Genomic DNA, 15,882 nt, shown 5'->3' with positions numbered 1-15,882 from the left:
TTTGGGACAGTCTCATACATCTGTTAGTCAAATTGTTAAATTTGCCATTAATTGTGACGTGGCACCATGACTGGGGCCACGTGTCATCCACGTTTTTTTTTTCTTTTTTTTTTCTTTTCTTCTTTCTTCTGCAATTTTTTTTCCTTCCTCCTTCTCCTTCTTCCTTCCTCCTTCCTCCTTCTTCCTTCCCCTTCTTCTCCTTCTTCCTTCTTCTGCCTTCTCCTTCTCATTCTTCTTCTTCTTCTTCTTCCTCTGAATCTGGAGATAGTTTTTTTTTTTTTTCTTTTTTCTTCTTCGTCCTCCTTTTTCCTCCTTCTTCTTCTTTCTTCTTCTTCTTCTTCCTCCGACTGCAACCTTTTTTTTTCCTTCCTCCTTCTTCTCCTTCTTTCTTCCTCCTTCTTCCTTCCCCTTCTTCCCCTTCTTCTCCTTCTTCCTTCTTCTTCCTTCTTCTTCTTCTTCTTCTTCTTCCTCGAATCTGGGGAAGATGAAGGTTTTTTATTTTTTTTATTTTTTTTATTTTTTTAATTTTTTTGAGGAAGATGAAGAAGAAGGGGAAGGAAGAAGGAGAAGAAGAATGAGGGAAAAAAAAGTTGCAGTTGGAGGAAGAAGAAGAAGAAGAAGAAGGAAGAAGAAAAAAAAACCTTCATCTTTCCCAGATTCGGAGGAAGAAGAAGGAAGAAGAAGAAGAAGGGGAAGGAAGAAGGAGGAAGGAAGAATGAGAAGAAGGAGAAAGGAAGAATGAGAAGAATGAGAAGAAGGAGGAAGAAAAAAAAATAAAATAAAAAACCTTCTTCTTCCCCAGATTCGGAAGAAGAAGAAGAAGAAGAAGAAGAAGAAGAAGAAGAAGAAGAAGAAGAAGAAAAGGAGGAAAAAAAAAAACCTTCATCTTCCCCAGATTCGGAGTCGGAAGAAGAAGAAGAAGAAGAAGAAGAAGGAAGAAGAAAGAAAAAAAAAGTTGCAGTTGGAGGAAGAAGAAGAAGAAGAAAAAAGAAGAAAAAAGAAAAAAAAATTCCCCAGATTCGGAAGAAGAAGAAGAAGAAGGAGAAGGAGAAGAAGGGGAAGGAAGAAGGAGAAGGAGGAAAAAAAAAGTCGGAGGAAGAAGAAGAAGAAGAAAGAGGAAGAAGGAGGAATAAGAAGAAAAAAGAAAAAAGAAAAAAATAATAAAAAAAATTCCCCAGATTCGGAGGAAGAAGAAGAAGGAGAAGGAGAAGGAGAAGAAGGAAGAAGGAGAGGAAGGGGAAGGAAGAAAGAGAAGGAGGAAAAAAAAAAGTTGCAGAAGAAGGAAGAAGAAGGAAGAAGGAAGAAGAAGAAAGAAGAAAAGAAAAAAAAAACGTCGATGACACGTGGCGCCCAATCATGGCGCCACATCACAATTAACGGCAAATTTAACAGTTTGATTAACGGATGTATGAGACTGTCCCAAAATTTACACTTTAGGTATGAATCTGAGACGAAAAAAAACTTGATGTACTAAATGTTGAAAACCACAAAACATGAGGGTAGTAAACAGTCTTTTACCCTAAAAAATATTTTCAATGCATTGCCAAGGATCATAAGGCTTGCCAAAAAGAACAAAAATACATTTCCATAAAGTAACTGTTTTAGGACAATGCAGAAGAAGATGGTCACAAGATTCCCTAGCATTATGATAAAAAACGCAATAAGAAGCTAAAGCCACACCTCGGCGTTGCAATAAATCATCAGTCAATAAGCTTTCCAAACAACTAAGCTTTTGCGTGGTTGAATAGATTGATGCCAAACCATTTCAGCTCATTTTCTACGCGGAGCATGAGATGAGAAAAAAAGAAAAGCCTCATTAGTTGAAACAGTACCTGAAGATGAACCTGTCCAAAATAAAGCATCATCCATGTGCGTAATTGGCAATGGAGTCTTCATAATCTTCTCCAAAACATGAGGAAAAGAAGAAGTAAGAACATTGGGAGGAGACCATTTTTCATCCTGAATAAAATCTTTCACCTTAGAATTCAAAGGAATTATGTCAACCTCACCAATATTAGAGAGCAAAGGGGTTCCAAGCCAGTTATCATACAAAAAAGAAATCTTACGACCATTACCAACACTCCATTGAAGGGAACTATAGAAGGAGGGCCATAATTGTTTAAGCTCCAACCAAACGGAAGACTTTTTATAAGACTTTAGCAAATGAAAGTTGTCTTTAAGAAATCTATTACGTAACCAATCTGAAGCCGGTGAGGAAGAAGAAGTTACATCCCAGCATCTTTTAAGAAGGAGAGAACGGTTGGATTCAAAAAGATCTCGATACCCAAACCACCCTCTTCCTTCAACTTACAACAAGAACTCCAAGCTATTAGAGGCATACCTCGTTTTAACGGATCACTAGACCAAATGAAATTTCTAATCCACCCTTGAACCTCACGTAGCAAATTAGTAGGCCAAGCATAAATTTGAAAACTATAAACCAAGATTCCCTGAATTACTGAATTAATAAGTTGGAGTCTCCCTGCTTGCGAAAGCAAAGAGCCTTTCCAAGCTGTCAACTTGCAACGAGTCTTATCAGCAATGGCTTGAAAATAGATCCTTTTTGGACGACCCCGAAAGATAGGGACACCTAGATAAGTAAAAGGTAGATTTCCCCGACTTACACCAAGAACCTTTCGAATAATAGCATGCCGACTGCTTGCATATTTCCTAAGAAAAACTAAAGATTTTAATTTATTTATGCATTGCCCAGAATTTAAGTTGTACTCCTCTACAAAACGCATTAGGTTACGCATAGATCGCTTAGTTCCACGCATGAAAACCATAATATCATCTGCAAAAAGAACATGAGATGGTGGAGCAATACCCATGGGAACTGAAAAAGTGTCAATTAGATCATCTTCCACCATCTTTGTTAAACCCCTGCTAAAAACCTCCTCAACTAGACAAAAGAGAATAGGAGACAAGGGATCCCCTTGATGAACACCATGAGAACATGTGAAAAAACCTTCAACTGAACCATTAATAAGGACAGAAAGATGAGCTGAAGTTAGAATAGAACGAATCCAATCCACAAAACCTGCTGAAAAACCAAAAGCATCCAAAACCCGAAGAAGAAAACCCCAATCCAAAGTGTCAAACACCTTTCGAATATCGAACTTGATTGCAATATTCCCACCTTTACAACATCTATCAAGGAGGTTCATGCATTCAGAAGTGAGAATGATGGGATCCACAATAGATCGTCTTTTTGTAAAAGCATTATGCTGGGGGGAGAAATACGAGCAGCAATAGGGCTTAAACAATCTGCTAAAATCTTAGTGATAATTTTAAATGAAAAATTAGCCAATGCAATAGGACGAAGATGATTCACTGAATTTGCTCCATCTACCTTTGGAATTAAAATCATTACGTTAGAATTGAAGTGAGGCAGAATATTCCCTTGGGAGAAAAAACTTTGCAATGCTTGAACCACGTCATTACCCACAATGGACCATCACCTAAAATAGAAAGACCCGCCAAAACCATCTGGACCCGGGGAACTAGAATGGTCCATAGACTTTAAAGTTTTAAAATTTTCATCAGGAGTTGGAACTGCTAACAAAGACTCATTTTCTATTGCAGTGACTACATTGGGAATATTGCGAGCAACCAAACCAGTGTCCGTCATAGAACTATTTGTAGAAAAAAGATCTTGAAAATAGATAACAACATGCTGACTAATATCCATATGATTATCAAGAACCTTATTACCAAATCTCATAACTACCAGTGACTGATGAAATTTCCTGATTTTAACCATGGAATGGAAAAAAAAGGTATTATTATCCCCTTTAGAAAGTCATTTAATGCGAGACTTGTCACGGTAAAAATTTTCATGTGCAATAAGAGCCTTTTGCACGCACAAAGAAGCTTTATCCTCATTTGTAAACCTTTCTTCTGAAGGACCCAAGCTGGAAATTTCCTTTTGAATTTCATCCAAAAAATATATTAGATATACATAAGGAAAATATGCAAATACATGTGTACCAAAATCTCCAAAACAGTTGTGAAAATATGCAAATACATATGTACTGAAAGGTGTATGCAAACACCATGGCTAAACCACGGTTGTGTACACCTTTAATTTCCAGTTATAATTGTGTAGAATTTCGGTGAAAAATAAATGTTCACCAACATATTAAATTTCGCCATGCGAGGGCTTACGGGACATGCGAGGGTGGACTAGTCATCGATGACAAATGTCAACACTTGGTGAACAGTAGTATTTGATTTTCATTTAAATTAACAAATTAAGTAATTTAAATTTAATCAAATGAAAATGCCAAATTGGAAAGATTGATTTGTTTGATTTTTATTTAATTTTTATTTGAGTAAATCAAATATTAATTGATGGAGTAAAATCACAAATCATGAACCAAGACACAAATTAAATCTTGGTTCTTTCGTAGGCAAAGCTTGGAGAGTCAGTAAATAGGAGGCTCCAAAACAAAGAAAAGAGTCAAGAAAATCATTCACACGCAGATGCGAAAGCTTTGAAACTCTAAAGCTCTCAAGCATCCAAATCCTCCAAATTCCCAAATACTTAGAAGAATTCAAAAAGAGCTCTATGTTCTTTGTCAAACCTTTGAAGAATCATCAAGCACCACCACTACACGTGTCAGTTCTTCAATTGCCACAAGCCAAAACCTTGAGGCGTTCGTTCATTCGAGATCAAGTCATCGTGATTTTTGGATTAACAACACTACATTTTTTTTTCTTTAGGAAAACTAACGAAAGTAGCTTGAAAACTTTGAGTTTTAATCAAAATGACAAAAAGGTGTTGTAAGTGAATAGTACCAGAGTAACTTTTTAGAGTAAAAATGTGGTTTTTCGTTAAAGTGAACAGTATCGGAAGTGTTTCGTTAAAATTCCCCTTTTTTCATCTTCGGAAACCGAATAAGAGGATCTAGTTATAAAGAGATTGTAACCCTACATTTGCATGGATACAAATATTCTTTGTACATATGTTCTTGTTTAATTTGCTACAGGTATTTTTGTGTTTACAAATTGTCCGTGACATATTCTCATATTTTGCAATCATCGTATTACATCATCATTATCAATAGAATCAAATACATTTTTCTCAATGTATACAACCAAAGACGAATCCAAAAGCCAAAACTGAGGTAAGCTTAACTTTGAAGCCAAATTCTGTTAATGGAACATTTTATTTTATTTTTATTTATTTCTTGCTCAATCTACTTTGTTTCTATTATATTACCCTACTTTCGCACGTATTATTGACTTCCAACTACAATATATACAAACGTTCTATAAACAAAATTTGACCGTAAAAAAATACATTTAATTAGGGAATCTATGAGTCTGATTCCTTAAAATGTATACTTATACATAATAAAAACTCAAGAAAAAAACAAAAAAAAAAAACAAAAAATAATTCAATATAAACTAATTGTAAGAAGTTAAAAAAAAAAAACAATGTTTGATATAGAATGAAAAAGCAAGAAAATTAGTTTTAAAAAACAAAATTGGAATTAGGATATATAAATTACAATAACAATGCTAACAAAAGTGAGGGATTAGTTAAAAGTGAGTGGGGTTGAGGGGAATTGGGGTCGGCTAGATGGGCAGCCAGGCCTGGGGCCTGTCCTTTTATACAACAAGCTATCATCAATGCTAATATTACAAGCAAGTACACCGAGAGATATTGTTTATCTCTCGTTGCCTCCATTAATTTTTATGCAAGACTACTAATTTATTTCAATCAAGAAAATTCATTATGCAGATGCTTGTTAGAAATTTAATTCTTAAGTTCATCTACAAGAAGTGTGAGCTATCGATCATAAAAATCTTTGGAGAAAATCAAGCAAAATGAACTTACTTTTCAATGCCAGAAATTGAGAATGAGTTATTTGGGTTTAAGCATGCCACACAAAGAAGGAACTTTGCAGTTGCCTCGTTAAAACAACTATTCAACTCTTGAAGTTGCTTATCAATAACATCAAAGAGATGAGTCTGTGACCCCAACAATGCGTAGAACAAACCATGTGGTTATGACGCATCGTCGAATGGTTAAAGACGTCTCCACAAGATAATTGTGGTATTTCAGGTCAAATGACTACCTTGCATTATTCCAACAAATAAGTATTCATTAGATATGAGTATGAGAACTTTTGTTTAATTGTTTTCACTGAACTCAGTCTCCAAACTCGTTGGGCCGGGCGAACCCAACACTTTATAAAATGCGTAAGGCACAGGCCTAGCCAAGGATCGATAAAATTGGAACCGGATCCCCTCCTAAGCATAAGATGGGGATCCTCTTGATCAAACCATCTAAGCCATTGAAATTTGATCTAACGGCTACAAACAGGGGACCTCTTAAAAGTTATAATTATTGTAGTCGTTGAATCAAATTTCAATAGTCCAGATGATCCGGTTCCGATAAAATTTGTTGTTGGTAATCTAGATCGTTTGTGTTTGTTATGCAGTGTGCTTTCAGTCTTTTCATTTTTCAAGTTATTTCTTCTTATCGTGGGTTATTACTTGGTAATTGGAGATACAATTGAGATCATGTGAATGTGATCTTTCCATTTCTCACGGGTCACGGCTTTTGCCCCGTTGTCGACAAAAATGAAAAAGAAAAGAGATTTAGATTCTTTGAAAAATATCTTCATGTTCCCCCTAATTTTGCGTAAACCTCGTACACTTTCGTAATGAACAATACACATCTGAATCTTTTCAACAATATTACAGATGATGATTTGATAACATGTTTGAACACAAGGAACCATGAAAGCCGGGGGTTTTTTTTTTATTTATTTGGACCGAACGCGTTTGCTTCTGGGTCCTCACCCTCCTCCCATTCACATTCACATACAAACCTGTCCAAATAGAAAAATGCTTCTCAGTGGCAGCAGATAGAGACAGACAGGAAAATCAACCCCCATTCTCTTTGCAGTCCATTTCTACTAGGCTGGCAGGCAGCTTGGTAAAACCAAGGGAAAAGGACAAGGTCGATCCATTCTCTTTCTCTCACCTAGAACTTACTGGCTACTTGCCCATTTTTTGTTTCTACCTGTTCTACTCGGTTCCTGTTTCTTTTTCTCAGTTGGGTTTTGCAGCACCATGCTTGAATTGTTCAAATTTGATAGCTTTTGATTCATTTGTTTGTTTATCTCATCTGACTACTTCTTTGCCCTTTATTTTCCTTGGTTTTTTCATCTCAAACTTGTCAGTAATTGTAGATTTAGTCGTTGATCAAGCAAGGTTTTGACCATTTTTATCTATCATTTGTGCATTCTGCGATTTATACTTTGAGTATATGATTTCTGGGTTTCTTCTTTCAATCGCAATAGTTCATGTGCCATAGTCTGATGCAATTTTAGAAAGAAAGTTGGTAAGGGTGATTTCTGTCTGTTGACTTGGTAGAAATTTTGATGCTTTACTTTTGGGGTTACAAATCCAAGCTTTTGATCTTGCTTCTCTGGTGTATAAACTAGAGTCTAGAGAGAGAGTGGGAGGAGAGTTTGACTTGATCAACGATAGTTGTCGGATTCCGAAATTAGATCTTATGTGTTGTGCTAAGAGACATTCAATAGAGAAGGTTAGATTTTGATGTTAAGCAAGTGTTAAGGAAGGAATAGAGTTTTGGTCTAAATGGGTAACACTTGTGTTGGACCGAGCATTTCCAAGAATGCTTTCTTCCAATCAGTTTCAGCTGTAATGTGGCCAAACCGCTCTCCCGATGACTCAGTTCATACTAACAGAGAACCTGTCAATGAGACATCATCACCTAAGGAACCTGAGTCGCCTATGCCAGTACTAGACAAACCACCAGAGCAAGTGACAATACCAAAACCAGAAACCGAGCCAAAGCAATCCGCAAAACCTGAAACTGAGCCAAAACAATCCGCAAAACCCAAGAAGCCACCGCAGATAAAGAGGGTCCCTAGTGCAGGACTTCAGGCTGGTTCGGTGTTGCAAACGAAAACCGGAAAGATAAAGGAGTTTTACAGTTTTGGGAGGAAACTTGGACAGGGGCAGTTTGGAATAACGTTTCTGTGTGTGGAGAAGGCGACAGGGAAAGAGTATGCGTGCAAATCGATTGCGAAAAGGAAGTTAATAACTGATGACGATGTGGAGGATGTGAGGAGGGAAATTCAGATCATGCACCATCTGGCAGGCCACCCAAATGTTATCTCTATTAAGGGAGCTTATGAGGATGCTGTAGCAGTTCATGTTGTTATGGAATTATGTGCAGGAGGTGAGCTCTTTGATAGGATTATCCAGCGCGGGCATTATACAGAAAGAAAGGCAGCTGAGCTAACTAGGACTATAGTTGGAGTGGTCGAAGCTTGCCATTCATTGGGAGTTATGCATCGAGACCTTAAACCAGAGAACTTTCTCTTTGTCAGTCAGGATGAGGATGCACTTCTCAAAACTATTGATTTTGGATTGTCAATTTTCTTGAAGCCAGGTAATTATCATCGTGTGGTTTTCATATTATCAATGTCATTTCATATTAGTATTGTCACATGATCAAGATTGTTAAGTGTATCTTGCCCATTATCTAGTACAATACTTTGCATAAAATGTGCCAGATAATTCTTTTTGCTCTTTGAATAATACTTAACACTGTACTCTTTCACTCACCAGTCTTACAATACCGTTTGAATTTGATATTCGATCATGTATTAACAATTTCTTTGACTTGAACGTTTAATTTGTTCTGGACCATTGTGCTGTTGTAGCGTTTGTCTCTAAAGGAACCATTTCTAGCTCCAGGTTTTTACTTTGTTAATCATAAAGTTAACTAAGATGTTTTCTTGGATGCTTAATTCTGGGATTGGAATACCTGAAGCCATATTGACCATGTATTCCCATTTATAATGATTTAAAATTTTAAAAACGTCTTCTTCCAGGCTTCAACATTCCCAGTAAACTATCTGATTTTATATACCAAATGCAGTCTGCTAGCTTTAACAATTCCTTTTTAAGGTTCCTTGGTTTCTCTAAGAAAATTATAATTTTTTAGAACGAGTTTGATTATCAGAGTCTGCTGAAGATGTAAGAACATGTACTGTTACTCGCAAAAAAATTTTACTTTGACAGATTATATTTCACAAACAGAATTGTGAATTTTATGAGAAAATGGGACTTGAGATCAAACGTTATCAATTATTGTGGATTGAAATTCGAATCAATAGATTTTAAATGATAGGAATGATCTTTGAGCTTAGTACCAAAAAGTTAAATTTTAAGGGAACATCAGGAACCCAACCTAAGTTATTTCCATATTAGTCACTTCTTAAATAAGCAGTACTTGTTTGTAATATTCTAGAGCAGTAACTTTACATTGGCATTACATCTTTTGGTATAAACTTATTTTGTGCTCAATTTCATTCCATAATCTATACACCTTGAGTTGAGACCTGGATGGCAACTTATGATAAAAAATTACAATTCACTATGTCTTATTATACAGTGTTCAGCCATTAACTTCGCAGTCGTACTCATTGAGTATTTGAGACTTCAGACTATCTTCTTTCTATTTTTGTATCTTGGCCCATTTGTCTCGGTTGTTCACTTAGTGAACCACCCTCTTTTGCAGTTTGGGAAATGTTCTGATTTCGGAGAGCTTTGTTGTCGCTGTGTTCCCAAATAGTCAAATAGAAGTAACGACTGCAAAAAGCATCTCATGACGTATGGGATCTGTATAATCCGACCCTACATTTAATCCATGCTTCCTAATTGTTACTTTTGGACAAGTTTTCTTCTTTTCAGTGCTCTTTTTGACTCATTGGTGCTTACACAACTAGAGTTTATGATAAAATGATTCAGAATTGATGATTGAATCTAGAGTTGAAAAATTCATGGCTGCCTCCTTGCAGGAGTAAAATATAGTGATGTGGTTGGAAGCCCATATTATGTTGCACCTGAAGTGTTACGCAAGCGTTATGGTCCAGAAGCAGATGTCTGGAGTGCAGGGGTGATCGTTTACATTCTGTTAAGTGGGGTACCGCCATTTTGGGCTGGTGGGAACTTTTGACTTGCTATCTATTTGATTCTTGATCTTCATTTCATGCTTTAACAAACATGAGCTTACTTTTACTGATTGTAACTGTTTTCCACATTGTTTTCTTCTTAATGTACTTTGTTATAATTCCCCAGAAAATGAGGAAGGAATATTTGACCAGGTCCTACATGGTGACCTAGATTTCGAATCAGACCCTTGGCCTAGTATTTCTGATGGTGCCAAAGATTTAGTGAGGAGAATGCTTGTCCGAGACCCCAAAAGGCGGCTGACAGCCCATGAAGTTTTGTGTGAGTCTCTTCCATTACTTTTTGTTTATTATTTAGTTATTTTTTCGTTGCTCTATTTGGGGCTTTTGTAGGTCCTAATATTATACCTTAAGTACTCTTCTGGACTGTTAATCAATCTTAATGCTGTGAATCTGACTGTTGAGTAATTGCCTCATTGATGCTTGCCTTTATGGGTTCTGCTATGAGCTCTAATGCTTGCAGCATCTACCTCCATTGACTTAAAAGAAAGACAGAATTTCCTTCCACATCATTTGCGTATTGTGGGTATTTTCATTTGTTTTATTGTCTCTCAGACCGACAAAAATGTTACCATAGAAGTGATTAAATCTTTAATTTTATAAACCTCTTAAGAATTCCTGAGATCATTTCTGCTGCTACACATAAAGTTACAGGCATTTCTTTAGATATATAAATTCTTTTTTTTAATTACAATTTGGTTTTAGGAATGCCATTTACTTTTGTTTGATTAGGTAGGTTTTATTCCTTTCAGGCCACCCCTGGGTGCAAGTTGATGGTGTGGCTCCCGATAAGGCTCTTGATTCTGCAGTTCTAAGTCGCTTAAAACAATTTTCGGCTATGAACAAACTCAAGAAAATGGCTCTCAGAGTAAGTATCAATTGTGCCAGACGCATAATTTAGATGCCTTTAGTTAATAACTCTTTGCTTTTGGCCAGAACTTCAATTAGTAACGTAAACATGTATTTTCAGATGGTCATTCACCAAGAAGGATGATAATTTCTTTTTTAACTATTTGGCAGGTCATTGCAGAGAACTTGTCTGTAGAAGAAATAGCTGGCCTGAAAGAAATGTTCAAGATGATAGACACTGACAACAGTGGTCAAATCACTTTTGACGAACTAAAGATTGGATTGAAAAGATTTGGGGCAAATCTGAAGGAGTCTGAAATTTATGATCTAATGCAAGCAGTATGTACCTCTTACCCTCTCTGGCCAGTGCTTCGTCAAGCCATAGCTACTATGGTCATGCCAGCCATGTTGACCTGTTTTAAGAATTAAAAAAATAGAAGAAGAAAGACTAGTAGTATTCTATATCCAGGGATAAAAAGTGAAGTGAGTTTATTTTAACTGTCTCTTTGATGTCAGGTTTGGCAAAAGCAAATTTTAGTGAATATCGACAAGTGACAGTTTCAGTTTCCTTTGTGATCTATGGAATCTAATTATCATAAATGCTATAATTCTCGAATTTCAGCCATAGAGGTTGTACATATGATTAGGCCATTTAAATACCCTTCTAATTGTGCTGTATAGCTGTTCTAGTTGATAATTTGTTTCTTAAAAAAGTCGATATCATTTATCCAGATTTCAATATCATAAAGGAATACCTTTTCTGATTTGCAGGCAGATGTCGATAACAGTGGAACCATTGATTATGGGGAGTTCGTAGCTGCAACGTTGCATCTGAACAAAATTGAGAGAGAAGATCATCTATTTGCAGCTTTCTCCTACTTTGATAAGGATGGAAGTGGCTATATTACTCCGGATGAGCTTCAACAAGCTTGTGAGGATTTTGGCATAGAGGATGTTCGCCTCGAAGAGATGATAAGAGACGTTGATCAGGACAATGTAAGTGATTATATCTTAACAATACGGCATTTGTATCATATTAGAACGGGAAAATAGTTGAGTGAGCTATTTCCTTGCATAGAAAAATGATGTGGCTCAAAATAAGACATGGATCCAAGCATCTAAATTCAATATCAGCATGAAACTTGACTTAATTCAAAAGTAAACTTGCATAATTTGGAGAGTAATACAACAGGTTCACATATTGAAGAGTGATTTATTGTATAAATTGACGTGGTATTTCCATTTCCGATTGTTATCATCCATATGAGGCATGTTATCTGCACCAAAGTGATTACGAGTGGCATGTTAACTCAAGTCCTGTGTCAGTTTATGCAGCAAATTTTTGTTAAGCTTGAAACTGTGTCCTTGGTATTTTGCTTTCACGGACCCTCAAAAGCCTTATGGTGACTGATTAGGGAGCAATTTGCATGCAACTTGGTAATACCATATGTCTTCTTTCGAGTAATTGGGATTTGTCCTAGTTGCTTTAATTAACAATTTTAAGACCAAAATAATGACTGCAATGTCAAGCAGAAGCTCTTTGCTATTATGGTGATGATATTCGAAATAGGACAGTGGGTTTGGGGTTTACAACTCATGATGACCGAAATGGGGGAACTAGCGTCAAGAATCTGTGCCTTTTCTTTGTTGCAACATTAATATTACTTGCATACGGGAGAAATGATTACGTGCAGCCTACTTTTCTGATCTGTTTGTATGTGAGAGTTACCGTGTTGATTTACTATTGCAGGATGGACGCATAGATTACAACGAGTTTGTAGCCATGATGCAGAAGGGAAATTTTGTTGGCCCTGGTAAGAAGGGACTGCAAAGTAGCTTCAGCATTGCATTTAGATAAGCACTTGAAATTTAGTTCATAGATAACAATGAGGGTTTCAGGTTTCCTGCTTCATTCTTCATTGTTTTGAGGTATGAAGATTGTATAGAAAGGTACTTGACTGCTCTTCCAAGTCGAGCCAGGCATTTCGGGTTATTTTCTCCGAATTTATTGAGGCTTCCACACCGAGGGATTTTGTATCTGAAACTCGGAGCCCTTTCTATCTTGTATACAGGGAGGAGAATTTTTTTTTTTTTTATTGGCATATGTATTTTTATTTTCGTATCGATAATGAATATATGCATACTTGGTTTGAAAGACACATTTGCGAGCTGTGATGGTAACGTACACTGATTTATTATGTCATTGTCACGATACGAACACTCTCCTAGTTATTTATTTATTTCGGAAATTTGAACATTTTTTAGTTATTTATTTATTTATTTCGGAAATTCGAACACTTTATCCTAGTTGGGAGTTTTGAAATGTGGAATGTGCCCTCTTTCTAAAAGTAAGCTGAAAGAACTAGTTTATATGGTAGTTGGGTACAAAAGTGCTTTCACAACTTTCTGCTTTGTGGGCGCCATGCAAAGGGAAGGAATTAGAGCATCCAACTGCATGAGCGTATCCCACTTTCTTGCCCACCCGCTCCCTCCCACTCAAAATCATTACATTTGATTTGATTGAACATAGCCAAAGTACAATTCTAAATTAAAATACTTACAAAGCAGATGACCTTTTACCGCAGTGACGAAAAATAATCATGTTTATGTATTCTGGTGCGGGTTTGGTCTCTACCGTTCCTCTTCTCCTCTAACAATTAACAATTTAATCCACCAACGCCATCGTTTGTTAAAAAGAAAAAAATACTTAAAAAGTGTAGACTTTGCGTAGCTGAGTTGATTACGACAATGTGCTAGTGGTAACTAAATTTCACCTACTTGAGAGGGAATGTCACATGTACAAGTGGATCTCGTACATCGATATTTTTACACTAAGGGGAGGAGAAGTCCCATAAAGCCACACAATAGGTAGCCTAATTTAGTATCGAATTCGCCATTCACGAGATTCGAACCTAAAACCTCTCATTTTTAAGTAAAGAGAAATACTATTAGACTGTAGTACTGGGTGACACAAGCAAACCTAGTTGAAAACGTCACCCATATGGTTTCGTCAGTGCTTAACCCTCGCGTGGGAAGAGGGGGCAACACTTTGGGACCTTGGGTAGATATTACAAACGCAAAAGTAAGGCAGAGCCACCTGCATCTAAAATTTTTCATATTATAGCACACAACCAAGCCAGCAGTGCCCCCTATACCTACTACATGCGAAAGCACGTCTTTACAGAACGTCATAGGGCGGTGAACTCATGTCATCCAAATCCTTCTCACAATGTCCTTATCGACTTGTTAAATAAATTAATAAACACCCCAAATATATTGATTCTATTTATTAATAGAACACTGCTTATGGATTAACGGAGTTGCACATTTTTGTGGGTATATTTTTCAACATCCAAAACGAGAGAGTCAATCTAAATTTTGAATTGCCTGCACTTTAGCCCTTAAACTTACTAAGTCTTCAAATTTGGTCCTTGGTAAATACTTATAAAATAAAATTCCAATTGTATACCACCCCAAAGTGTGTTGATTAAAAACAAGCTATGATAAAACATTTACAAAGTTTAATTAAAATGCCATTGTCACTACAGTTTATTGGTAACCTTTTTCACTAATAGATGGAGATCTAATGTTCTACTTACATGAATGGTGAGTTTAACATGTAAAGACACTTTTGGCAAACAATGTTGTCTAAACCTTTAAATTTGCGTTTTAGGTTTTTAGGAAAATAGAGCTTGTTTTGCTAATCTGTAATTGAAACTGAAAAAATTGGATTAAGGAGAATTAGAATTCGGATTCTCATTGAAGTTGTTTAATAAACTTTTTTGGAACTATTGTAGGAGCATTGGTTCCATGTTTACCTTGCAACAATGGAAGGAGGAAATATACCAGAGAATTTAAAAATACGGAAAGTAAGGAAAGAGAATCAGATCAACTAGGGGAAAACGAAAGGTTGGCGTTGCCGACGGGGGACGGTTTCGACGTCGGGGAGAGGGGGTAGGCCAGGGAATTACTAGTAGAGTAGGATGAAGCCAAAATCGGAATGTCGATTTTTTTGTTTGATGTATTCAATTAGGAGTTTAAAAAAGTTTACAAATTCATATGTAATCAATCAAGATTTTAAATACAGTTCATGGGTATTGAATCAAGATTTTAAGAATTTATATAGAAATATGAGTGTTTTCATTTCGGATTTTAAAGTAGTCTACAAAACTTTATATGTATTCAATTATGATTGGAGTTTAAAGTATTTTTAAAGATGATGGATTTTAATGGGTTTAGAGAGGTTTTATAGTGATTTTTAGGTTTTAAGAAATCAAGTCTCAACCCCAAAGATTTCTAATAATTTCACTTAAAATTCACATGGAGTGTATGAAACTCCGTTTAACTTCATGAATTTAGAAATCTTGTAAGATATTTCAAATCTCAATTGAATATAACCTTTTATTTTTTAATTGGCTTTTGAATTTTAAGATCTAAAGTAACTTTAAATTCTATAGCAAACAAATTTTTTGGTATTAAACAAAACTGTTAAAAAGATGAATTCTTACAAATATTTTTGAAAATTATCAACGTTTTTGAATAAAATATAAAACCAGTCTTAGTTAAACTGTTAGACCGGGTTAAAATCCTCGGCAATGTTTTTATCGAGACCCATTATATGTATCATATCCTCAATGATTGTGCGTGTTCTATTACTTATCAATGAATATCTTACTGTTAAAAAAAAAAAACAACCCAGTCTTAGTTTTTTTTATTTTTATTTTTATCTTTGTTTTTTAAACGATAACATTAGTAAAATAAATTATTAAATATTTATAAAGGAAAACTGATGAGGATCGAATGCGAAACACGGTGCATACAAATTATTATTTTTTGTCACGGTGGTAAAATACCATATTCATTTTAACCGAATTTATTAGGGCTAGTTTCATATTCTTGTTTTTTTCCGAGACAAAAATATCATTCCCATACTTCTGTCACTCTCTCCCTGTCCCCGACATGTTTCGCTAAATATCAAATTGGCCCCTTTCATTTCCACTCTCGGGCG

The 15,882-nt window shown here is 35.8% G+C and overlaps 1 protein-coding gene across 1 annotated transcript; it reads left to right on the top strand.

Annotated features, from left to right (window-relative positions):
* Nucleotides 1-6,771: 6,771 nt before the first annotated feature.
* Nucleotides 6,772-13,131, top strand: LOC126629273 (calcium-dependent protein kinase 1-like). The gene is made up of 7 exons (XM_050299242.1): nt 6,772-8,440; nt 9,855-9,998; nt 10,135-10,287; nt 10,778-10,893; nt 11,046-11,213; nt 11,646-11,870; nt 12,625-13,131. Exons 1-7 carry the CDS (start codon nt 7,621-7,623, stop codon nt 12,730-12,732), a joined length of 1,734 nt encoding a protein of 577 aa, XP_050155199.1. The 5' UTR covers nt 6,772-7,620; the 3' UTR covers nt 12,733-13,131.
* The last annotated feature ends 2,751 nt before the right edge of the window (nt 13,132-15,882 follow it).

This window comes from Malus sylvestris, chromosome 7 (genome assembly GCF_916048215.2).
Source record: "Malus sylvestris chromosome 7, drMalSylv7.2, whole genome shotgun sequence".
Lineage (NCBI taxonomy): Eukaryota > Viridiplantae > Streptophyta > Magnoliopsida > Rosales > Rosaceae > Malus > Malus sylvestris.
This window is presented reverse-complemented; position numbering and strand designations above follow the sequence as displayed.